General features: G+C 50.1%; 1 protein-coding gene across 1 annotated transcript in view; it reads right to left on the bottom strand.

The window, feature by feature from the left end:
* Positions 1-9,416: 9,416 nt before the first annotated feature.
* The window catches only part of LOC306783572 (uncharacterized protein), a gene marked incomplete at its 5' end in the record, with an annotated part of 17,315 nt that continues 1,743 nt past the window's right edge, over positions 9,417-24,988 (bottom strand). Inside the window, 11 exons of the mRNA XM_079277280.1 lie at positions 9,417-12,635; positions 13,725-13,839; positions 18,173-18,362; positions 18,788-18,897; positions 20,342-20,506; positions 20,971-21,161; positions 22,762-22,953; positions 23,323-23,389; positions 23,704-23,781; positions 23,945-24,029; positions 24,252-24,293. Coding sequence (XP_079133406.1) covers positions 10,972-12,635; positions 13,725-13,839; positions 18,173-18,362; positions 18,788-18,897; positions 20,342-20,506; positions 20,971-21,161; positions 22,762-22,953; positions 23,323-23,389; positions 23,704-23,781; positions 23,945-24,029; positions 24,252-24,293 — 2,899 coding nt within the window. The 3' untranslated portion in view covers positions 9,417-10,971. The remainder of the gene's footprint in view (positions 12,636-13,724; positions 13,840-18,172; positions 18,363-18,787; positions 18,898-20,341; positions 20,507-20,970; positions 21,162-22,761; positions 22,954-23,322; positions 23,390-23,703; positions 23,782-23,944; positions 24,030-24,251; positions 24,294-24,988) is intronic.

The raw sequence follows: 24,988 nt of genomic DNA, 5'->3' as shown, positions 1-24,988 counted from the left end.
CTTCATCATTCAGATATGAATGGAACTGGGCCGAAGCCTTTCAGAGCCACTTCCAATGATGAGAATAATCAGATGAATGAAATCCTGCTGGAGAGATTTATTGAGATTTATTGAGCGGATAGAAACTGGAGACGGTTGCTGAACATTATTCCAATACTTCACGAGCATCACACATTATTATCCAGCAGAATGAGACCAAAGATCCTCTCTGGTGCCACGGCTTTAGAAACCTCTCAGTTCAGCCCGGGACAGAGAGATGGAGAGAGAGAGGGAGAGAGAGAGAGAGAGAGAGAGGGAGAGAGAGTGAGATGGAGAGAGAGAGGGAGAGAGAGAGAGAGGGAGAGAGGGAGAGAGGGAGAGATGGAGAGAGAGAGGGAGAGAGGGAGAGAGGGAGAGATGGAGAGAGAGAGGGAGAGAGGGAGAGAGGGAGAGAGAGAGAGCGAGATGGAGAGATGGAGAGAGAGGGAGAGAGAGAGATGGCGAGAGAGGGAGAGAGAGAGATGGCGAGAGAGAGATGGCGAGAGAGAGATGGAGAGAGAGATGGAGAGAGATGGCGAGAGAGATGGCGAGAGAGAGAGAGAGAGAGAGAGAGAGAGAGAGAGATTTGATTTTTTTAAAAACCTTTATTTTACGTTTTTTTTTTTGGTCTTTCCTCAAGTAATATGAACAAACAAAACATCGTTGCCGTGGCAATGGATTTGAAGCAACTCTTCACAAAAAAAACAAAACAAAAACCAATCAAAATAGTGTCTTTTCACAATATGTACAAGAATCGTTGAGTTCATTTCGCTCTGTACTTAATCCTAGATCTGAAAACTGATCTGTAGAGTCAGGAGTTCAGGATGCTCCTGTTCCGCCGGTTGAGGCCTCAGCGGGTCACAGCATGCTGCTGAGACCTGGGTCGTGCCGTCCTGGATGCCCGTCCTGGCTCCGTCCCCCAGCGGTCCGTGAAACAGCCGGTGTGGGGACGTGGGCCCCGGTCTCTTCACTTTGCTCCATCTTTGTCCATCTCCTTCCGTATTGTCTGAACTATTTTCTTTAGTCTGAAGCCCTCCTGCTTCGTGAGACCGCCTCTGTCCTTGCTCCTCATGTGCGATCTGGCCGAGCTGGAGAGCTTCTCCGTGTCAGAGAGGTAGTCCTCCACTCTGGCTCCTTTCACGTTCTTGCTTTTTTTCAGATACTCCTGTATCTCCGCCACGCTGTATCCTTCAGAGTCCTTACGGCTGCCGGCCTCGTGTTTAGAGGGCTCACTCTCAGCAGCAGCGTCCTTCTCCAGACTGGATTCAGCGTCTTTCTCCAGACTGGATTCAGCGTCTTTCTCCAGACTGGATTCAGCGTCTTTCTCCAGACTGGATTCAGCATCGTTCCCCAGACTGGATTCAGAGTCCGTCTCCAGACTGGGCTCACTCTCAGCAGCACCTACACTTGCTGTCATCGCCACTTTCTTGGCCTGTGAATTGCCACGACTTTCCCCCTTCTTTCTCTTCAGCCGAGGAACCTTGAGCTGCTCCTCGTCTTCCTCCATATCTACCTCACTACCGTCCTCCACCTGTCCTCCAGTACTCTTCCTCACTCCCTGCAGCCCACTTGGCCCATCCACCCTCACCTCTCGGGCCACCCCCGTCTCCTCCACCCTCACCTCCTGGGCCACACCCGTCCCCTCCACCCTCACCTCTTGGGCCACACTTATCGCCCCCCCCCTCACCTCCTGGGCCACACTTGTCTCCTCCACCCTCGCCTCCTGGGCCACACTTGCCTCCTCCAGCCTCGCCTCATGAGCTCCACTTGTTCCCTCATGTCCGTCCTGCTTCTCCCCTCTGCCCTCCTCCTCAGTGCCTTTCTGGTTCTGGTCCTCATGAGACCCGGTTTCCCCCGGACACTCTCTGCTCATATGCCCGTCTTTTCCACAGCTGTAGCATTTAAACTCATCAGTCTTCGCAAAAATGACATAGTCAAAGTCCTCCACCGTGATTTTGAACACGAGGTTCACCTCCCTGCTCCTGTTGCTGGGGATCATGCGGACCTGTCTCCTGTGAGACACTACGTGTTGTAACAGCGGGGACTTGAACCCAGAGGACATTCTCCTAACCGGAGACACCACCTTCCCGTGTTTGGCCAGCTCTCTGATGATGTCCTCGTTCCTAATGAACGGAGGAACGTTCGATACGGTGACTGTTACTGCCGGTGAGCTGAGAGCGTAAGCGGGTAGGAAAAGCTCGCCCACCTCGACCCCGGTCTCCGCCACCACTTCCGCAGCTTCAACGCAATCCAAAAATACGACCACAGCGCTGTTCATCCGTGCTGCGGACTTCACGCTGCTGTGGCCGATAAGATCACCTACTGCCAGACTGATCTGCTCCACCGAACACCCGAACAGCGGCGGGATCCGCACCCCGTGCTTCCTGGTCAAATCACTGAGGCTCATGGCGGCGCCCAGCCGCCGACAGCTCGCGCTGGTCGGCTACAAACACCCCCAAACAAAGTCCCTAAAAGTGCACACACACCCCGTGAACCCTCCACACTACACTACACTATCATCCCCAACATTACCCAACGAAGAAAAATGCCGAAAAACACGTTAATTCTCGCTCTCAAAAACTCCGCTCCCGCAGCTCCGCACACCTCCGTCCACTCAGAGAGAGAGAGAGAGAGAGATGGCGAGAGAGAGAGAGAGAGATGGCGAGAGAGAGATGGAGAGAGAGATGGAGAGAGAGAGAGATGGAGAGAGAGAGATGGAGGGAGATATGGAGAGATGGAGAGAGAGAGAGATGGAGAGAGAGATGGAGAGAGAGAGATGGAGGGAGAGAGAGAGATGGAGAGAGAGAGAGATGGAGAGAGAGAGAGAGATGGAGAGAGAGAGAGAGATGGAGAGAGAGAGAGATGGAGAGAGAGAGAGAGATGGAGGGAGAGAGAGAGAGATTGAGGGAGAGAGAGAGAGATGGAGAGAGATGGAGGGAGAGATGGAGAGAGAGAGAGATGGAGAGAGAGAGAGAGAGAGATGGAGAGAGAGAGAGAGATGGAGATGGAGAGAGAGATGGAGAGAGAGATGGAGAGAGAGAGAGAGATGGAGAGACTGAATGTCGATGTCGGCCTGAATGTCGGTGAAACGCTGGCAGAGGATCGTGGGGAGAAATCCAGGCGATGATGAACCAAATAATACATTCCTCTCTGTGACGAGACTCAATAACCACACAGGACTTATTGTGCCGCCCATCTGCATGTAACGGGTGATTGTGTGCTGTAGCGTTGATATCTCCCTGATTTGAACAACCCTACTTTCCGTTTGCTGAAGTGAAACTGTCTCGTAGCAGCTTTAAATTCAGTCAACATTTTCTCAATGCAAAGTCAGAGAGGCGGATTATTGAGGATTCAAACACAGGGATGAACTATTTTGTGATACTCGGGAATCCCAATATTGTCCCCAGGCCACATGGGATGTACTGTGTGAGTCCTCCAGCTTGTTGTTGGTCTCCTCCGAGATGGTTTTTGTATTAATTACAATCAGTCAGACGCATCCTCATCAGATTGTACTGTTTCATCTGCAACAATGTGTTTCTTTGGTCAGTACCCAGAGCTCGTGATCACAGGTGACCTTTTGTTTTGTAAAACTCAAAGAGCTCTGGACCTCCAACATGGCTGCCTGAGAGCCAGAACCGGGTCAGAATAAACCGCACGCTGACATGTTGGCCGTGTCGTTGTAACGTTGTGGATACCAGCGGGACGGACAAAAGGCCTGAGTGCAGTTAACAAGGGAGCTGATGTAGGAGTCCTTCACTACGGCTGGTTACAATTCTTATGTTACGTTGTTATCAAAGCTCAGAAAGAGTGAATTTTGGTGAATCATTTGTCCAATGCTGTTTTTAAATTTGTTTTGTATGTAAAATACTTTTTTTTTCACCCAACGTATGTGTTCAAGAGATCATAATACTAATGTCGTGCCGCTCATCTTGAGAGCCTTCACGCTTTAACGGCGGCCTCCAGAAGTCCGTCCCGTATGAAGGGATCCCCGAGGAGCATCCCGGGGTTCCCTGCTGGAGCAGGAGAAGATCTTCAAAGCAGCTTTTTAAGGTGGATGAGAGCGTTGGTGGTGAGGACAAAGAGCGAGATGAAAGTTAAAGGTCAGCCTGTGCCTCCCACCCACCTCCACCCACGCACACATGGAAGAGACACGAATACAAAAGCACCACGCTTTCAATGAGAGAGGCTGAAGCGTGACGGTGTTCCTGTGAGGACTCGGTAAGTCCTTTGATCTAAGAACTGTCTAAGTGCAGGATAGTAATGTACTTTCAATGTTGCTCTCCTCCACTCTTCATTGTTTCTGTGATTTGGTAAAGTGTGTATTACCGTGTGTGTCGGGTGTTCAGCAGGCAGCAGCAGGAGTCCAGTCGACTCCAGGCTTTAGATGAGAGGAAAGGTTTCATAATGTTGGAAGCTTTTACTCAAAGTTTAAACACTGGCCAGCTCTAAACGCCAAACGGCAAACTTTGGTAAAGATTGTTTCGCGCTTTACTCAAGTCAGAATGGATAGATGATGGATACTGAATGGTCCTACTCGACACAAGGAGCCAGAGCTTCTGGTTGAAGTCACTGCGGATGTTTCTTGTTGAGATTTCATTAAGAGCCGCAAAATTACCAAAAAGAGATGTACAACAACCAAAGAGAAGCAAAACGACTACAAACATGCAAAACGACCAGAAAGAGACAAAAAACAACTGAAAATAGACTCAAATCGTCCAATAAGAGACTCTAAACGACTATAAAGAGACTCAAATCATCCAATAAGAGACTAAACGACTATAAAGAGACTCAAATCATCCAATAAGAGACTCTAAACGACTATAAAGAGACTCAAATCATCCAATAAGAGACTAAACGACTATAAAGAGACTCAAATCATCCAATAAGAGACTCTAAACGACTATAAAGAGACTCAAATCATCCAATAAGAGACTCTAAACGACTATAAAGAGACTCAAATCATCCAATAAGAGACTCTAAACGACTATAAAGAGACTCAAATCATCCAATAAGAGATTCTAAACGACTATAAAGAGACTCAAATCATCCAATAAGAGACTCTAAACGACTATAAAGAGACTCAAATCATCCAATAAGAGACTCTAAACGACTATAAAGAGACTCAAATCATCCAATAAGAGACTCTAAACGACTATAAAGAGACTCAAATCATCCAATAAGAGACTCTAAACGACTATAAAGAGACTCAAATCATCCAATAAGAGACTCTAAACGACTATAAAGAGACTCAAATCATCCAATAAGAGACTCTAAACGACTATAAAGAGACTCAAATCATCCAATAAGAGACTCTAAACGACTATAAAGAGACTCAAATCATCCAATAAGAGACTCTAAACGACTATGAAGAGACTCAAATCATCCAATAAGAGACTCTAAACGACTATAAAGAGACTCAAATCATCCAATAAGAGACTCTAAACGACTATGAAGAGACTCAAATCATCCAATAAGAGACTCTAAACAACGATAAAGAGACTCAAATCATCCAATAAGCGACTCTAAACGACTATAAAGAGACTCAAATCATCCAATAAGAGACTCTAAACGACTATAAAGAGACTCAAATCATCCAATAAGAGACTCTAAACGACTATAAAGACTCAAATCATCCAATAAGAGACTCTAAACGACTATAAAGAGACTCAAATCATCCATTCGTTCCCTGTTGCGTCTGGTTTTCTGGACTCTTAATGAAGCGTTGCAGTCGTTCTGGCAGAGCGGTGAAGTCACGCAAACTGTCAGCTGATCAGCGTCGGCTGCCTCTGATAATCAGCCGTCACATTCACAGCACCGCCCCTCGGCCCCAGCCAGCATGACTGACTGTGACCTCACGTCTTACTGCCAACGTAGCCTGAAGGGTTCATGGTTCGTTTCACACACAGACACATACAGACATGTGCATGGATGGACATGCACAAATGCATGTTTTCATGGTCGCAAACACACACACACACACAAACACACACACACACACACACACACACACACACACACACACACACACACACACACACACACACACACACACACACACACACACACACACACACACACACAAACACACACACATATCTTCTCTCCTGTTCTCACGCTGCTGGAGGTCCTAACTTCTTCTGAGCTGCGCCTGAGAATGTACGGGTATTTAGATGTAAAACATGTGAAACAAACACAACCTGACATGGTTCTCTGTTGGACGAGTCTGTTCCTCTGGAGTCCCAGAACTTCACCACACTGTTATATTCTGACGGGTTCAGCTCGCTGGAAACGATCCAGCTGCTTCCATGACTTGGGACACGATTGTGAAATGAGATGGAAGTCAGTGATACTTTGCAGGTATGAACCGAAGGACCCCGTGAGGTCATCACGCCTGCTTTGCATTGCAGCATAAGTGCTTCACCGCAGCTGCAGATTGTGTGTCAGAACAACAACAGCAGTGCATGTTACCAGGGTTCCTGTGCAGGGAGGTGCATGCTTTTCAACAGTCAACAGTGAAGCGTTGGGGAGGAAAACACGGCTAATTGCTGTTTTGACATAAATTCACGAGAGGGACGGACGTATCAGGCGTGACCTCATCGCACAGAGAGCTGCGAGCTGGCGTGGGGATTCTCCCTCATCGGCCTGATGAAAACAAAGCAAACTTTACTGCTGCCATGAGGGCCGCTGAGGGTCTGAGAGTGTGAGAGGCACCTGCAGCGCCAGCAGCAAGAAAAACAAACAACCAAATACTCCAGGAACTCAAACAGAAACGAGTTCTGTGCGTCAAACCGGTCTTCAACAAGTCGCCGGACTGGTTCCCGAGAGGCTCGCTAAACGTTAGAGGAGAGGCCGGCTGACCTCGTGCAGCCGGACCAGGTGAGTTGAATCCTGCTGATGAGCTGACTCCGCCCACCAGCCTCCTGGAGGGGGGGGGGGGGGGGTCCATCGGGCCGATCAGGACCAAAGAGTTCTTTACAAGCTGCTGAGATTCCAACATCCCACCAACACGTTATTCAGTTCACTAAAACAGACCTTTAGTTTGTCCGAAACCTGAGAATATGACTCGCATACTATTTCCATACTCAAGTATTATAGTATGCAAACACTTGACACCACGCCGGCATACATATCCCACAATGCCATGCGATAGTGACGGCACCGTTCATAGCAGACAGCTCTGTAACGTCCACAACACTTCAGGATTCCTCTGGTTCAACATGGTGTGTATCATGTGACCCAGGGGAGACCGGAGGTGTTGGGGGTCCAGGGTCAGACTCTTTATGTGGGAGGTCAGAGGAGAATAAACACTCCAACACTGTCAGCCTCCACTGAGTCCCTCCAGTCTGACGGAGCACAAACAGCACCACACGGCCTCGTAAAGAACCTGTGAACTGGGAATGTTCTACGGGAGACATTCCCATGATGCAACAGGGCTGTGTTTGGATTACATCAACCAGACTGCTGAGCAACCGAACCCACCCTGAGGAGCCTCAGGCCAGCGAACACCATGTGGGTCAGAGAGTACGTCCCCCAGATCGAATAGTTTATGCTGCTAATGTCCAAGTCCTTGATGCAAGTGTGTCTGCCTGAAGGACATCTGTAGTCCCGTCATTCCGTAGTCCCGTCATTATGTAGTCCCGTCATTCCGTAGTCCCGTCATTCCGTAGTCCCGTCATTCCGTAGTCCCGTCATTCCGTAGTCCCGTCATTGTGTAATCCCGTCATTGTGTAGTCCCGTCATTTTGTAGTCCCGTCATTCAGTAGTCCCGTCATTCCGTAGTCCCGTCATTATGTAGTCCCGTCATTCCGTAGTCCCGTCATTATGTAGTCCCGTCATTCCGTAGTCCCGTCATTATGTAGTCCCGTCATTCCGTAGTCCCGTCATTATGTAGTCCCGTCATTCCGTAGTCCCGTCATTTTGTAGTCCCGTCATTCCGTAGTCCCGTCATTATGTAGTCCCGTCATTCCGTAGTCCCGTCATTTTGTAGTCCCGTCATTCCGTAGTCCCGTCATTATGTAGTCCCGTCATTATGTAGTCACGTCATTCCGTAGTCCCGTCATTCCGTAGTCCCGTCATTCCGTAGTCCCGTCATTGTGTAATCCCGTCATTCCGTAGTCCCGTCATTGTGTAATCCCGTCATTGTGTAGTCCCGTCATTGTGTAGTCCCGTCATTCAGTAGTCCCGTCATTCCGTAGTCCCGTCATTATGTAGTCCCGTCATTCCGTAGTCCCGTCATTATGTAGTCCCGTCATTCCGTAGTCCCGTCATTTTGTAGTCCCGTCATTCCGTAGTCCCGTCATTATGTAGTCCCGTCATTCCGTAGTCCCGTCATTCCGTAGTCCCGTCATTGTGTAGTCCCGTCATTGTGTAATCCTGTCATTGTGTAGTCCCGTCATTCCGTAGTCCCGTCATTATGTAGTCCCGTCATTCCGTAGTCCCGTCATTCTGTAGTACCGTCATTCAGTAGTCCCGTCATTCCGTAGTCCCGTCATTATGTAGTCCCGTCATTATGTAGTCCCGTCATTCCGTAGTCCCGTCATTTTGTAGTCCCGTCATTCCGTAGTCCCGTCATTATGTAGTCCCGTCATTCCGTAGTCCCGTCATTCCGTAGTCCCGTCATTGTGTAGTCCCGTCATTGTGTAGTCCCGTCATTGTGTAATCCCGTCATTGTGTAGTCCCGTCATTCCGTAGTCCCGTCATTCCGTAGTCCCGTCATTCTGTAGTCCCGTCATTATGTAATCCCGTCATTCCGTAGTCCCGTCATTCCGTAGTCCCGTCATTATGTAGTCCCGTCATTCCGTAGTCCCGTCATTATGTAGTCCCGTCATTCCGTAGTCCCGTCATTATGTAGTCCCGTCATTCTGTAGTCCCGTTATTCTGTAGTCCCGTTATTATGTAATCCCGTCATTATGTAGTCCCGTCATTGTGTAATCCCGTCATTGTGTAGTCCCGTCATTCTGTAGTCCCGCCATTATGTAGTCCCGTCATTATGTAGTCCCGTCATTATGTAGTCCCGTCATTATGTAGTCCCGTCATTATGTAATCCCGTCATTCCGTAGTCCCGTCATTCCGTAGTCCCGTCATTATGTAGTCCCGTCATTATGTAGTCCCGTCATTCCGTAGTCCCGTCATTATGTAGTCCCGTCATTATGTAGTCCCGTCATTCCGTAGTCCCGTCATTATGTAGTCCCGTCATTATGTAGTCCCGTCATTCCGTAGTCCCGTCATTATGTAGTCCCGTCATTATGTAGTCCCGTCATTCTGTAGTCCCGTCATTCTGTAGTCCCGTCATTCTGTAGTCCCGTCATTCTGTAGTCCCGTCATGCAGAAACATACCTTCATGTCTGCAGCAGCCACACACGGGAAATAATAACAATACATTCAGTTTAAACTATAAGTCGTTTCCCAAGAGCAACATTTATTAAAATCAATGACATTTTGGCCTCGTGAGCGTCGGACATCAAATGTACACAATGTACAGATGGTGCGGTTCGTAGCAAATATACCTTCTATAGAGACAGCAGCAGCAGAACGTAGAAAAATACACTTTTGATTTCCTCACAACACAACACACCGAAGTAACCAGGTAATATATTTATATATTTCTGTATCATAAATATGCAGAACTGTACACACAATTCACTGTAATGGAGACAACAAGTATACTATTAATAATCAGGATGAAAGGACCTTTAACACGACGATGACCTCACGTGTGTGGAGAAGTCGAGCTCACAATAACACTTAATACTCGTGAAGATGTTTGTGCGCAGAATATATTAATAATGTAATTATGTACACCCTTCATCAGCCAATCAATGAAGAGTGAAATGAGGTCATTTACTGCTGAGAGTCACGTCAGAGACATCTGCACTGGAGCAGAGACATCATAAAGGATGGAAAACACACAACAGTTAGAGAAGCTGTGAATTCAACACGCACGCACACGCGTGCACGTACACACGTGAGTGTGAAAGGTTCCTTGTTGAGGAGAATGAAGTGCAGCAAGAATAAAAGGAGATTTCTCCCTCAATGGCACATGTTCTCATGTTGTCTCACGTTCCTGCTCAGGACACGTTGTGACTTTCTTTTATGCGAACACATCGAAACGCTTCACAGAACATGTTTCACTTACACACCTCATCAAAAGGTGTTTCTGTTGAATATGTACGTCGGTCCTTGAACTGTCCTCCTCTGGCTGGAGTGGTGGGAGGAGCTTAAAGTCGTGTTCATCGTGTCTGCATGAGGTGACAGCAGCCATCGGGACCGAATGGGCGGAGTTAATGTCTCAGTGTCCCCTGAGACATGTGGGACACTGAGGAGCTGCTTTCTGCACCAGAACAATGAGAGTAAAATGCATGTTTTACCTCCAATTTTAATCAAATATTTAGCTGTTAAAAACCGACTACAACAACGTGTCACGGCCGTGATTTCCCACCAGTCTCTAAAAATAATCTTTTTAAAAAGCTTCCAGAGAATGAAACAAAAGGCTTCTTTGTCCTCTTTCCTTTCCCAAGAACGCTTCCTTCATTTTGCCAGAGAGAAATATTCCTCAGAGGAACCGTGAGAGCAGCTCTCGTGTTTGTTCAGGGATCCAGATGTGCAATTAAACTGTTTCTTCACATCTTCTCTGCAATGAATTCACAGAATCAGAGCCGTCATGATTATCGGAGGATCCCAAAGTGCTTCAAAGCAACGTGTCTGTCTCACACATGAGAGCTTCAAACGTAACTTACAACAACAAATAAGAATCTTTCAACGTTTGTCACAATGTTCTGAGGAATCACAGGAGACGGACGGAGGTGAAACGCGGAAGTTCGTCTGTACCTTTTATAATCTCAAACCTTGGATGCACCGCGACAGTAAACTGCATTATGTACTGAGCTAGAAACAAAAGGAGCTTAAGGGAAATATAATCACATCAGCAATGAAGAACACGGCCAGTCTTCTTATTTAGACGTACGACTCTTCAGCAAAAAACAGCTGGTCGAAGTCGTCCAGTCGCGGGTCGCTGCACCGCCTGCTCTGCCACTCCCTCTTCCCCTGCACGATGGCCAGCGCCACCTCCTGACTCCTCCGCAGGCAGGAGTCCGCATCCTCCTGCCCCTGGGAGGAAAAGTAGTCCCGCACGGCCCGGGTGGCGGAGGGAGACAGGCAGAAGCGTGGCTCGCCGTGGTTGGGCTCCACCTCGGACACCCGCAGGCCACCGTCTTGGGCCTGACCTTTGGAGGTGCGAGGTCTGCCCAGCGTGAGGCTGGAGGAGGCGTTGGAGCCGGCGGTGACCTCGGCGGGTTCGGATGCTCGGCAGGGGAGGGTCCGGCTCCCTTTGTGTCCCTCCATGGACGGAGTCAGAGGGTTTTGCCTCCGGAGGACCAGAGTGGTGGCGTTCTGTCCGAAGAAAACACCCTGTGGCGGCTGCACGCACTCGTTCCTGGCCAGACGCTGCACGACATCACTTCCTGTCTGGGAGTCTGGGACCGGGGGTCCGTGGGTGCAGGTCTGGTCGTGGAGCTGCCTCAGCTCTCTGATGGTCAGGGGTTTCTCTGCGCCCCTGTAGAAAGGAGAGCGGTTGCGCTGCAGCTGCATCAGAGCCTGCTGGTAGGACGGAGGGCTGCTGGATCTCCGTCGGCAGCTTCGGTTCATGGCCGCGGCGTCCTGGTAGCCGTTACCGGTCGGGAGGCTTTTCCCGTTTACCACCGGCAAGTCCTCCTCCGAGGGTCCGTTATCGGACTGCCTCAGGGACAGGCGGCGGCCCTTCTTGAACCACGTGTTCGGGTGGAGACCGTGTTGGTGTGGGGGGGTGTGGTTGGTCCGCGGCGTCTGGGAGGGCGGAGGCCAATGAGGCGGGGCTTCCCTCTGAGGGGGGGAGTCTCTGGTCGACAGCTGGGGCCGTCCGTGGAAGAGAGGGGAGAGAGGAGCGGGCTCAGCCAATGGAAGCGCCCCGTTGGTGGCGTAGTCAGTGGAGTACTGCGAGAAGGCGGAGTCTAAAGAGCTGAGGGAGGAGCCTGTGGGTGAGGTCGCCGGTGACGACAGACTGGAGCAGCTGGCATCCAGCCGCAGCGGAGGCGGAGGGGCGTGCTTCGTCTTCCTCCGCCCGCCGTTCTGGACTTTGGCTCCTCCCTTCTCGCATCCGTCCTCTTCCTCCTCCTTCAGCTGCAGCCCGCTCAGCCTCTGCTCCAGGAACACCTCGTCCCCCCCACCCGCCTCCATGGCGTCATCGTAGCTCGCCTTCCTCACCGGAAGGTGGTGTTTATCGGCGTGAACCGCCACCGCGCCCGAGGACGGAGCGCTCGCCAGGGCCAAGGCGGGCTCCGAGCTCCTCCTCAGCCTCCGGGGGCCCTGCGACGGCCCGTTGGCCTGGCGGGTGCGCGGCTGTCGGACCGCCGGGTTGAACCTCCGGGTTCTGGCCAGCGGGGGGAGCTGGAGGAGGAGGTCGCCGTCCTGGTCCGGGTCGGGGTCGCAGTCGCTGAGGGTGATGACGGAGTCGCGGCTGCGGCTGTCCGGCTTGTCCTTGTCGCGCAGGGGCAGCTGCTCCTGGAAGGGAGACTCGGGGTCGTCGTTCAGCTCGTTCTCCAGACTGTCGTAGGACGAGTCGTTCATCTGGAAGGACGACACATCTGGGACGAGACAGGTGGGAAAGGAAAGACAAGAGAGGGGGATAGGTGGAGAAATAGATCATCATTATGAGACAAGTGGAATCATCAAATCAAGATCCAGAGAATTCAATCCAAAAATACAGTCTAACTTTCCCGTCACATTTCCTGTAAAGTCCTCAAATTATACAGCTTTTGCAGACGTCCCCTCTCATGCATGCATCCTGCAATTTTCCGCCTACTAGCTCCCAAAATTAGCAATCCAAGCCGAGACAGACCAAACATTTATTTACACAGAATGTTCTCTCTGCTGAAAGCACGGCCACAAGAGGAGCACAGAGCGCAGAGCGCCTGCACTCCTCCACCTCTGCAGGTTATTTATAGCTGCTTATGAAGGAGATTCAGATCAGCTGGCTGTGACCCCGGCAATCAGTGCAACCATCTGCTGACCAACGGTCTAGTCACACACACGGAGAGACTCTCTGACGACGCCTTGTTGTAATGTTGTTTTAGGTTCTGACACACCGAAGCTAAGGAGCTGTTGTCCAATCATCGGTGTTTACGTTCTGCTTCTCCTTTACTTCCGAACCTCATGTGTGCAACCAAAAAGCTTTTCCAAATCTCAAACATCTGATAAAAGTCCTGAAAAAAACACCTCTCAGACCCTCAGATCCTCAGACCCTCAGACTCTCAGACTCTCAGACCCTCAGACTCTCAGACCCTCAGACCCTCAGACTCTCAGACTCTCAGACCCTCAGACCCTCAGACTCTCAGACTCTCAGACCCTCAGACCCTCAGACCCTCAGACTCTCAGACCCTCAGACTCTCAGACCCTCAGACTCTCAGACCCTCAGACCCTCAGACTCTAGACTCTCGGACTCTAGACTCTCAGACCCTCAGACTCTAGACTCTCGGACTCTAGACTCTCAGACCCTCAGACTCTCAGACCCTCAGACTCTCGGACTCTAGACTCTCGGACTCTAGACCCTCAGACTCTAGACTCTCGGATTCTCGGACTCTAGACTCTAGACTCTCGGACCCTCAGACTCTCGGACTCTAGACTCTAGACCCTCAGACTCTAGACTCTAGACTCTCGGACTCCTCTCCTCTCACCTGATCCGTGGTCGCTGCTGCTGCTCTTCTGGCTGAAGCTCCTGAACAGCGACGGGACGTCTTCTCCCAGGACGGCGCTGCAGTTCTCGATGAGGAAGTGAACCAGCTCGCACACCTGCAGGGAGGAAGAAACACCGCCTGGGTCAGAGCTGCTGACCCTTTCTTTGTGCTCCTTATGGCTGGAGGAGCAGATTTGAAATAGAGACCCAACCCCAGTGTCCCCCCCCCCCCCCCAAGGCCGTAAGCCCTGAACCCTCAGGGTCCAACGTCGTGAGTCCCATATCTTCATCCTGAGAAAGGTTTAGTGTTCGTTCGTTCCAATGTTGTGTTGGAAGACCAACACAGAGAAACGGGAGTTTGTGACAGAAGCTACGTCTGCTGACATGATGCACATGACTTCTATTCAGCATCATATTCAGGAACAAACTGAAATATGAACTCTTTTCCCAAAGACTCGGTTTGAAATGTGCCGGCTTTACTTCTCAGAGATCTTTCACGGCTCAGTCGGAATCTGTCCTCAAACAAATCACGTTAGTTGGCAGAAAGCGCAGACTTCTAAACGAAACACACTGAATCTGCTCAACACACACTCGTGACGCGCTCCGACACAAACAGCCTGCGGAGACGTTGGGAGTCACATCCTCCTCCACTCGTGGAAACGTTCCACTGGAATCCGTCTGTCCGGTTCATCAAGGACGCTGTTTTTGCTGCGACACTTTTGGAAAACACGGCAGAGACAAACGCGCTCTGTCGGGTGTTTGTTTGTGAGGCCAGATGTTCGTACGTCTGCATGGTGTCCACATGCGTTACATGACTAACAGCACACAACCAGGCTGCACGGGGAAGAGTTGTCTGCTCATCATGAAATCATAAAAGTCTTTTCTATCTACGAGAAATGAAGTAATCTGAAATATTTTGAGGATTTTCCAGTATCAAGTGTAATTTTTCGCTTTTCTATCGATAAACTGTGAAGAAGAAGTTGATTCATATTGTTTCAGAGCGCTGTGATGTTCTCTGTCGCGTGTTCGACAGCAGGCTCAGCTGAACACGTGTCAGAGAGAGCAACTGCAACACCCACCTCCAGGTTTCACCTCCTCTCCTCAGACATGTGCTCACGATGAGAGGCCTGAGGCCACACTGCATTATGGGTAATGTTGAGCTCTTCTATCCATAACCTGCCGTGACAGTTACACTTACATAAGCAAACATGAACGAACAAACGTCTCCTCTATCTGTGATCCAACATGGCCGACAGCACGAGAGTCTGCAGGTATCTGGAGGGTGAACCTGTTCGTGATCACAGATCACAGTTCTGTCTCATTCCTGAAGAACAGCACCTCACCTGACATGTTAACTAGTGTTGATACATCATGATACCAGGAGCAAGGTGAATACTCAACTCTGATTGGCTGCAGGGTGTCCATTAATTCCTGATAAAGGAAACCGAGTAAGTAGTTCAAGTTAAACTGCTAGCGGCTAGCTACCTTGCTAATTCCACCATGCTTTCATGCTGCACTGGCTCCTCCTCGTCGCTAGCCTCTTCACCTCTTCACCTCTTCCTCTTCACTTCTCTCACCCTTCCTCCTCTCGTTAGTTTTCCTTCTCCATCGCTCTCTCTTTCATTCGGCCTCCCTGTCCTCCTTCAGTCACTCAGCGTTCCACTCAGAGAGGAGCTGCTGCGTGACACAGAGCTCAGCTCCAAAGAGCCTCCGGGCATCCAGGAGACGTCCACCGTCCATCATCGTTCACGGCGGCTTCTCCCTCCTCCTGTCACTCAACAGGACGTTAAACTCGCTCTCAACCTGAGTGGACTTCTTTTAAAGCGACAGAACCCGACAGCACTGCAGGACACGTGCAGCGTTTACGGACCATCTGCACGTGTGCACGGAGGTAAAGTCACACCGTGTGTTAGTGGAACGCATGCATCCAGCAGGCTGCGGAGGAAGACCGTCGAGCTGCATGTCGATCACAGAACAAGTGAGAAAGTCACTGTGATTAAGACCAAAACACAAAGCAGGAGAACCTTCTCTCTGCCTGCATCTAAAGATGTATTCACCTCCTAAACATCCACGTTCAGCCAGAAACATTCCAAGCATACGCTTCATGAAAGAAGGAGGGGCACGGAGACCTAAAACCGAGCGTTCACGTGTCTCCAGACAAGGTTGGAAAGCGGCCATTGCACAGCCAGGAACCCACGCTCACACTGCCCACCGCAGCGAGGGGATGTCCAAATCCCACTTCGTTATTTTCCCAGAAAAAAAAGCCGCCTGAGCTCAAGTCTGCACACACAAACACGCAGTGTGTGAGAGGGAGAGCGTGATCAGGGGGGTGCCAAAGAGAGATTTAGGTATTTGTGGGTATTTGTGCTGACGAGTGTGTGTGTGTGTGTGTGTGTGTGTGTAAGAGAAGAGAGAAAGAAAGGGCTGTTTCGGCGACACAATTTTCCCTAAAACACACACTCGGCCTCAGGATTCTGTAGGAAATTCTTTGCATGTTTTCTCAGTGAACCTCAACCACCTCGAGCACACACACACACACACACACACACACACACTGGAGAAGATAAGCAAAGCAGCCACACACAGAGAGTGTGTGCAGCGCAAATACTGTCACCTTCCAAACAGACCACGAGTCAGAAGGCTTTGTGTGTCAGTGAATACATGGCGGTGGCTGAAGGGGGCTTCCACTGTGGGATGAGGTCATCTCAGGTCAGCTGGCCAAGTTATGATGGAGAAGAGAGAGAGAGCAACGAGGCTCCTCTCAGTCCGCTCATCCGTCTGTTTGTCTCAGCCGACTCACGCTTTCTTGAATCCAGTCGATGTTTTTTATGTTTTTCCAGATGAATGACTTCCAAGAAACGTATGAACACGTCTCTGGGACACACGCGATATGAAGTGGTCGTTTTGTGTGAGAGACAAAGAACTCCTTTGGTCGAGGACCGCGCCAGATCAATGCAAACCTGTACTATCTGAACTCCACGCACTCATCAGGACTCCTCAGATGGTCTCTGTGCAACGGTCACTGTGCAGCTACTTTCAGTAAAAACTCAAAGATTCACCTGAAATAGATCCGACCCATCGTCTCAGCAGCTGAGTGAATCAAGGTAACAGCACGGCTACACCTCTCACTATTGTTGTTAATATTGCCATAATACTGAGGGAGGCCTGATCCTCTAAGAGGTGAAACAGATCCTCATGTGCTCACGAGGGCGTGGCAGTGAAACCGTGAAGCTCAGTCAAGTCTCGCTCTGAGCTCGCGGATCTTAAGCTCAGCAGAGTAAGAATGTTGTGATCTTAGTCTGTCAGCGATGACATGCGAACGTGACTGAGTGTGTGTGTGTGTGTGTGTGTGTGAGACTGGTTTAATGTGTGTGTGTCTGCGCGTTAGTGGGAACCTGTCTGCTGACAAACGGCTGAGACTGTGTGTGCACGTGAACATGTGTGCACGTACGAAATCTCAATATCTTACCCGTCTGTCAAACACTCGTCTGCCTGTCTGTCACACGTGTTTCACACGCACCATGCACAGAGACACGTACACACTCATGAGGCGGCAGCTTTCAGGCCTCTCGCACACGTACAGATGTCCAAGTTCAACGAGGGGTCACGGTCGGGACTATTTCTTGGCATTTAACGTGTTCTCAGTGAGCCGGTAGTCAGATTTTGATGCCTTTGAAACACCTTCTCTCCAGTCTAAACTCAGCTATGGAATTCATTTGATTCAATGGGGAAAATAACCAGCAGATTAATCAACAATGAAAACTAGAAAAGTGTGCGTCTTCCTCTTCACTCCTAAATGAAGACGAGGTTACTCTCTCTCCATCTCTCAAAGAACAGAAACAGGATCCGTCCGTCTTGTGTCAAACACTGACCGTCGGTATGGAATGTAACACGGAGATGCTCCGCTTCTAAATCAGGCCAAACTTTTTTTTTAGCCTCGACAAAAGGTCAAAATGTGTCCCGACAGACTATTAGAGTCCTGACTTCAGGACCGCTGAGCGACGGTTACAGACGGGAGAATCAACTGAACGCTGAATTCAACAGTTTGTCGACCAACACGTTGCAATTAACTTTGATTTGAAGTGAAAACACCGTGAAAGGGTTAAAGTTCAAAGACGAAAACACGGACAACACCGTGGTAGAGGCCTGTCAATCACCGTGTAGTCCCGCCCTAAAGCATCCCCTGCTTTATGGTCTGTGTGACTCTAAATGGACCATAATGTACTAAATGAACATCATGCTGTATTGAAGAAGACTTGAAACTAGAGATTGAGACATAAACTCATGTTTACAATGTTTACTGAGGTAATAAATCAAGAGAGAAGTAGAGTCATTTTCTATAGACTTCTATACAACCAGAGGAGTCTGTTAGAGGAGGATATTATCCGTGGACTGATAACGATAATACTTTTTTCCGTCTCAGCCCTGTGTGTGTGGGTTCCTCCTCACCTTTTTGGTGCCCTCCCCCTCCATCTCGGGGGTGCTCGGCGCCGGAGCCCAAAGCATGCTGGGAGCGATGCAGACGGACAGGTTGAAGGCGTTCATCTGGTTGTCGTGGGCGTTGCCTTGGATACAGTGCAGCACGGCGACCACGTGACGCAGCAGCAGCAGGTTGTCGCCGGGCAGGAGGCGGAGCAGCCTGAGAGCGACGGACAGAAGAGAAAGAAGAACATGAAAACACTTGTTCTCTCTCTGTGTGTTCTCCACCAAAGCTTTCTTTGGATCTTGTGTTTTGTTTTCCTGAAGCAAAAAGGAATTTAGTTTGTTGCCTCTGGAACCGAAGCGACGTCCTCTCTGTGTTCGGTCCTCTCTGCAGACATAAACAGCACGATGTGGAACCACGCGAGCCTTCACAACACCTCAGGTCTTCTCCTTCAACATTTCACACGCCTGCATCAGGAACGTCAGTATGACTCGTGTCTGTGTGTGTGTGTGTGTGTGTGTGTGTGTGTGTGTGTGTGTGTGTGTGTGTGTGCGTGTGTGTGTGTGTGTGCTGAGTAACATGTTACTGCAGATGAGCAGGAGGATTTAGGAGGATGTGGGCATTGAATGAGAGGACCCTACCTCTGGACAGCGTGCGTCCTCTCGTCTCCTCCCTCCCCCTCCATCACCTCCATCCACTGCTCGTACACATCCGCACTCAGCAAGCTGCCCGGGATGTTACGCAGGAAGTCCTGGACGCACAAGAATCAACATCAGCATCTGCGTTAATCATTGAGTCCATCAAATGCAGAGGAAATACAAAGAAATGCCACGAAAATATACACACACCATACACACACACCATACACACACACTGATACACACACACTGATACACACACACCATACACACACACTGATACACACACACCATACACACACACCATACACACACACTGATACACACACACTGATACACACACACCATACACACACATCATACACACACACTGATACACACACACCGATACACACACATCATACACACACACTGATACACACACACTGATACACACACACCATACACACACACTGATACACACACACTGATACACACACACCATACACACACATCATACACACACACTGATACACACACACCGATACACACACACCATACACACACATCATACACACACACTGATACACACACACTGATACACACACACCATACACACACACTGATACACACACACTGATACACACACACCATACACACACACTGATACACACACACTGATACACACACATCATACACACACACTGATACACACACACTGATACACACACACCATACACACACACTGATACACACACACTGATACACACACATCATACACACACACTGATACACACACACTGATACACACACACCATACACACACACTGATACACACACACCATACACACACACTGATACACACACACTGATACACACACACTGATACACACACACCATACACACACACTGATACACACACACTGATACACACACATCATACACACACACTGATACACACACACCATACACACACACTGATACACACACACTGATACACACACACTGATACACACACACTGATACACACACACTGATACACACACACCATACACACACACTGATACACACACACTGATACACACACTGATACACACACATCATACACACACACTGATACACACACACCATACACACACACTGATACACACACACTGATACACACACACTGATATACACGCGCGCGTGTGTGTCTGTGTGTGTGTGTGCGTGCGCGTGTGTGTGTGTGTGCGTGTGTGTCTGTGTGCGTGTGTGTGTGTCTGTGTGTGTGCACGCGCGCGTGTGTGTGTGCGTGTGTGTGTTTGCACGCGCGTGTGTGTGTGTCTGTGTGTGTGCACGCGTGCGTGTGTGTGTGTGTGCGTGCGCGTGTGTGTCTGTGTGCGTGCGTGTGTGTCTGTGTGTGTGTGTGTGTGTGTGCGTGTGTGTGCGTGTGTGTGTGTGCGTGTGTGTGTGTGTGTGTGCGCGCGTGTGTGTGTGTGTGTGCGTGCGTGTGTGTGCGTGTGTGTGTGCGTGTGTGTGCGTGTGCGTGCGTGTGTGTGTGTGTGTGTGTGTGCGTGCGTGCGTGTGTCTGTGTGTTACCTTGAGCACAGCGCCGATGACGAACACGGACTGGTGTGTGATCTCCGGGTCCTCGGCTCCGTTGTCCAGTCTGTCCCGGAGCTCCCGGCAGGCTTTGGCCCCGGCTGAGCGCCTGAAGACGCCCCTGGTGTACGGCCCCTCCAGGTACAGGAACACCAGCATGTCCTGGAACACAGGACCCTCTATCAGCGTCAGAGGCTCCACAGACGCACTGCAAGAGCCTCAGTTCAAGTCACTCTGTTCGGTTTCTAACCTAAAGAGGAAAGAAATCTGGATTCAGAGAATTTAGCCGTTTGCTTTCTGTTTGTTTGTGATTCATCTTTTCTGCAGCTGTAATTGAGTTTTCATAATTAGGAAAGAGAAGAAGAATTGTGAGGGTTATACAATGATTTAATTTTTAGGGAAGGAACCCAGCAGGTTAACTTGTCATTGTCTGGTCTGGACTTCCTAAAAGGGTTCTTTGGAGCACCACGAGAGCAGAGAGGAAACCCTGTGGGCTGCTGATTCATCACTTTGAGATCTCACTTCTTGAATCCATGATTCTGTGATCGAGTCACAGAGCAGCAATGTAACAGCAACAGAGTCCACTTCCTACTTCCACTCAATCCCCCCCCCCCCCCTCCGCTCACCATGACGGGCTTGGGCAGGCCGTGGTCCGGAGAGCAGACGGAGCTCAGGGCTCGTCCGAACAGCCGTCCCTGCGTGGGGGACGGCGAGGTCGGGGACAGGGGGGGGCCGTCCAGCTGCGAGCTGGAGCCTCTCCAGAAGGGCCAGTTGATCAGAGACCTCTTCCTCTTAAAGGACTTCTGCTGACCAGGCTCTGTGGGGGGGAGAAGAGGAAGAGGTGAGCTGTGGGTTCAGACATCAACACGGCAATGCTCGATGACTCACCAATGCAACGCTTTTGTAATATTTATCTTTCAGTGAATCGTTGATTCAGCGTGCACGCGATGCTTCGTCTGTCCGAGTATTCACCTCAAGAGGCCTCCTCTCCGTGACTGCGTTGGACGCTGTTGTGCTGCAGGCGAAGGAATCTGACGCTTGCGGTTGGCAAACTGCAGCCTCCTCGACTGGAAAACATTTCACCCTCAACTTGTTTTCCTCTCAACCTCATCCCCTCCTTCTTCTTTCCATCCCCCGTCAGTCGTCCTCGTCCCCCGTCCTCTTGTTTTTCTTTCCTCCTCCTCCTTCTTTCTGTCCCTCTCACGTTTAAAGTCCCCCTCGTCTCCCTCTATCTCTGTCTGTTTCTCTTTCCTTCACCTCCGCTGGCCTTCAGACTTTCTCAATAGCTGTGTCATCACTTTTCCCTTTCCGTCTTCCTCCTCTCGCTCTCGTCCGTCTCTTCTGGGGTTTCTTCCTCTTTGTCCGTCTGCTGTTGTTCTTGTTCCGACTGCGTCTCTCGTGACCCCCCCGCTGTGACCCCTCGTCCGCTAACTGCTTTCCCGGCGTTCTCGTTGACTCTGGTTCCTCCTCACCTGCTGACTCATCCTCACCACGAGCATCAACACAGTGGAACAGAGACTCTGTTCCGCATTACTGCGTCTGCATCCTCATATTTCCTCTCGTGGTTTCAGAGAGAATTAGATTCAATGACGGATTCTCGACACTCGACTTAAAAAAACCTCAACTGACATGTTGATGGAAAGAAACTCATATTTTTCACAACACGTACTTTCACTGCTGCGTGTTGACTGTGAACCCAGAACGCTGAACCTCTAATAATAATAATAATAATAACTTTAATTTATATAGCGCCTTTCAGGGGACCCAAGGCCGCTTGATAGGACCTGAGGACCTGAGGACCTGAGGACCTGAGGACCTGCGGACCTGAGGACCTGAGGACCTGAAGACCTGAGGACCTGAGGACCTGCGGACCTGAGGACCTGAGGACCTGCGGACCTGAGGACCTGAGGACCTGCGGACCTGAGGACCTGAGGACCTGAGGACCTGAGGACCTGCGGACCTGAGGACCTGAGGACCTGCGGACCTGAGGACCTGAGGACCTGAGGACCTGAGGACCTGAGGACCTGAGGACCTGAGGACCTGCGGACCTGAGGACCTGAGGACCTGAAGACCTGAAGACCTGAGGACCTGAGGACCTGCGGACCTGAGGACCTGAGGACCTGCGGACCTGAGGACCTGAGGACCTGCGGACCTGAGGACCTGAGGACCTGCGGTTCGGCTTGTTTGGTTTGAAAGCACGTTTAATAATTTGTTTTGCAACTTTTGCAAGAAAATGCTTTTCTATTCACACTAAAAGAAACAGAAATAGCTGCACGACGCTCACATGTTGTGCAACGACGGGTAAACAAAGCAAACTTCTGGTGTCATCAGTGTTTAATTACTGAACTGTTGATGTGACCTCATTACAGAGAGGGCTCGAACCCCCCAGAACGGACCCTCCAGACCGGCTGTCTCACCTGAGAGCGGAGCCTGTCCCTTGCTGGGCTTGAGGATGAACTGGCACTGGGTGTCTGGAGGGAGACACTGGTCCAGCAGCAGCACCCCTGGACAGTCCGTGGGACTGGTCAGATCCCACCCTGGTCCTCCAGCAGTGGAGCTCCCACCGTCCCGAATGTGGCTCATCTTAATGCTGAAGGGGAACTCGTGGCCTGAATGAGAGGCCAGAGGTTAGAGGTTAGAGGTCAGGGGTCTGGTATGTGGCGATGTGAGCGAGAGCAGAACTCGTCCCATGCGGCGACCAAACCGGCCGTCTGGAGTCGGGATGTTTGGAATTCAGAACAAAAGATGAACAGAATGTCACAGACACAAAACGAACTGCTCCCAGATGTTAGCTTCTGAAACAGTCCTCAGAGGAACGTTTGACTTCAGTGAGCATGCATTCAGACCTCTAAGCATCACCGCCGGCACGTCCCACACCGGTGGAGGTGAAGGAGCTTCCTTAAGAGCATCTTAAAGAGGTGGAGCGGTAGAAGAGTTAAAGAAGGTTTCACATCACAGCGTGAACGACAGGTGCTCACCGATGAGAGCGTACGGAGGGTCGTCCTTACTGGAGCTCACCCACAGCCGGTGGTCTTTAACGCAGCCCTGGCCAGAGGATCACAGAGAACCCAGTTCAACACTTTCCTGTTTTTACATTTCAATGAAAATGACTTTTCCATGCTTTGCCTGAGTTCTACTTGTGGAGCTTCCTTCATGAACGCACGTCTGTGCTGTGAAGAAACATCTAGAAATACTTTAGCAGGAGACATTGGTTCGAGTCTGCAAACCAGCTTCACTTTAGCCAACGAGTCCAGGTCCTGGTCCCTCCTCACGCTCAAGTACTACTTTGTTTTGGACCATTAACACGATACTCTGAGCCACCAGCGTCCTGGACATGGAGCCGAGAGACGTCTACTCACCGATATGCCGAACTGCAGCAGAGCCATGCGGATGACATCAGCGGTGCTGTCGGTGTTGTTGACCGCCAGCGTCTTGGCCTGGTGGACACATTTCAGAAACATTGTGGGAAAGTCGAGTTCGTCGTGTGTTACATAAATGGCAGCACTGTCGGTCGTGTCCCTCATTCCCCCTGAAGGACAGACAAATCAGACGATATTCATTTTTGTGCCGATGGAAGCAAATCACAGGAGAGAATCTTACGTATGCACAATTTCCAATATCCTTTGCAAATATCTTCAGAGGGACGGTCTTGGGGTCGTCCTTCTCTTTGCCCGAAACTATCCGACTGTGCAGAGAATAAAACAAAGTACATGAATACAAGCTCATGTTTCCAGTCCAGTGTTCATGCATGTACAGTATCACTTCATCTGAGCATGCATTTATTATCTAAAGCTCTTCTGTTCAATCTGAATCAGATCTTTCAATTCTGATTTGAAAGATGAACACCACAAATGAACACCACAAAACAAACCACAAAGTATTAGCAGGAGACAAAGCAAACATTTACCTTTTGATGAGTGCCAACCACTTGTCCTTGTGCTCCTCAGAGCTGAAGAGGAGAGAGAGAGAGAGCGAGAGAGAGAGAGAGAGAGAGAGAGAGAGCGAGAGAGAGAGAGACAGAGAGAGAGAGAGAGAGAGAGAGAGCGAGAGAGAGAGAGAGACAGAGAGAGAGAGAGAGAGAGAGAGAGAGAGAGAGAGAGAGAGAGAGAGAGCGAGAGAGAGAGAGAGCGAGAGAGAGAGAGAGAGAGAGCGACAGAGAGAGAGAGAGAGAGAGAGAGAGAGAGAGAGATGAAACATAATCAGAGGAAATCGTCTGTTTTGATCCGTTACGTAACGTTTGAACCACAGACTTCGCCTCCGGCTGTGACTGGATTCCTCCTGATGCAGAATGTACCGAGTGAGCGTGTGAAAGAGTTCATCATCGAGGACGGTGCAACCATGCAGCGCTGCGTGTGTGTGTGGGTGTGTGTGCGTGTGTGAGTGTTGCATGTGCGTGTGTTGCATGTGCGTGTGTTGCATGTGCGTGTGTTGCATGTGCGTGCGTGCTTATTTACTGCGGTTGCATTGAGTGGCTTTACGACTGGGAACCGCCTTCACACGTAAGAGTTTTAGGGGTCTTGCGGTTGCGCGTTCAGTTGTTAGTTGCCGTCTATAATGTGCATCTCAGAACATCGCGTCCGCTTTCAAATAATATACCGGAGCGACGCAGAGAAGCGTTATAGAAATATGTTGGGCATGAACTAC

This window comes from Melanostigma gelatinosum, assembly GCF_949748355.1.
Source record: "Melanostigma gelatinosum genome assembly, chromosome: 10".
Classification (NCBI taxonomy): Eukaryota; Metazoa; Chordata; class Actinopteri; order Perciformes; family Zoarcidae; genus Melanostigma; species Melanostigma gelatinosum.
Note: the sequence above shows the minus strand (reverse complement) of the source record. Positions and strands in the feature narration are given on the sequence as shown.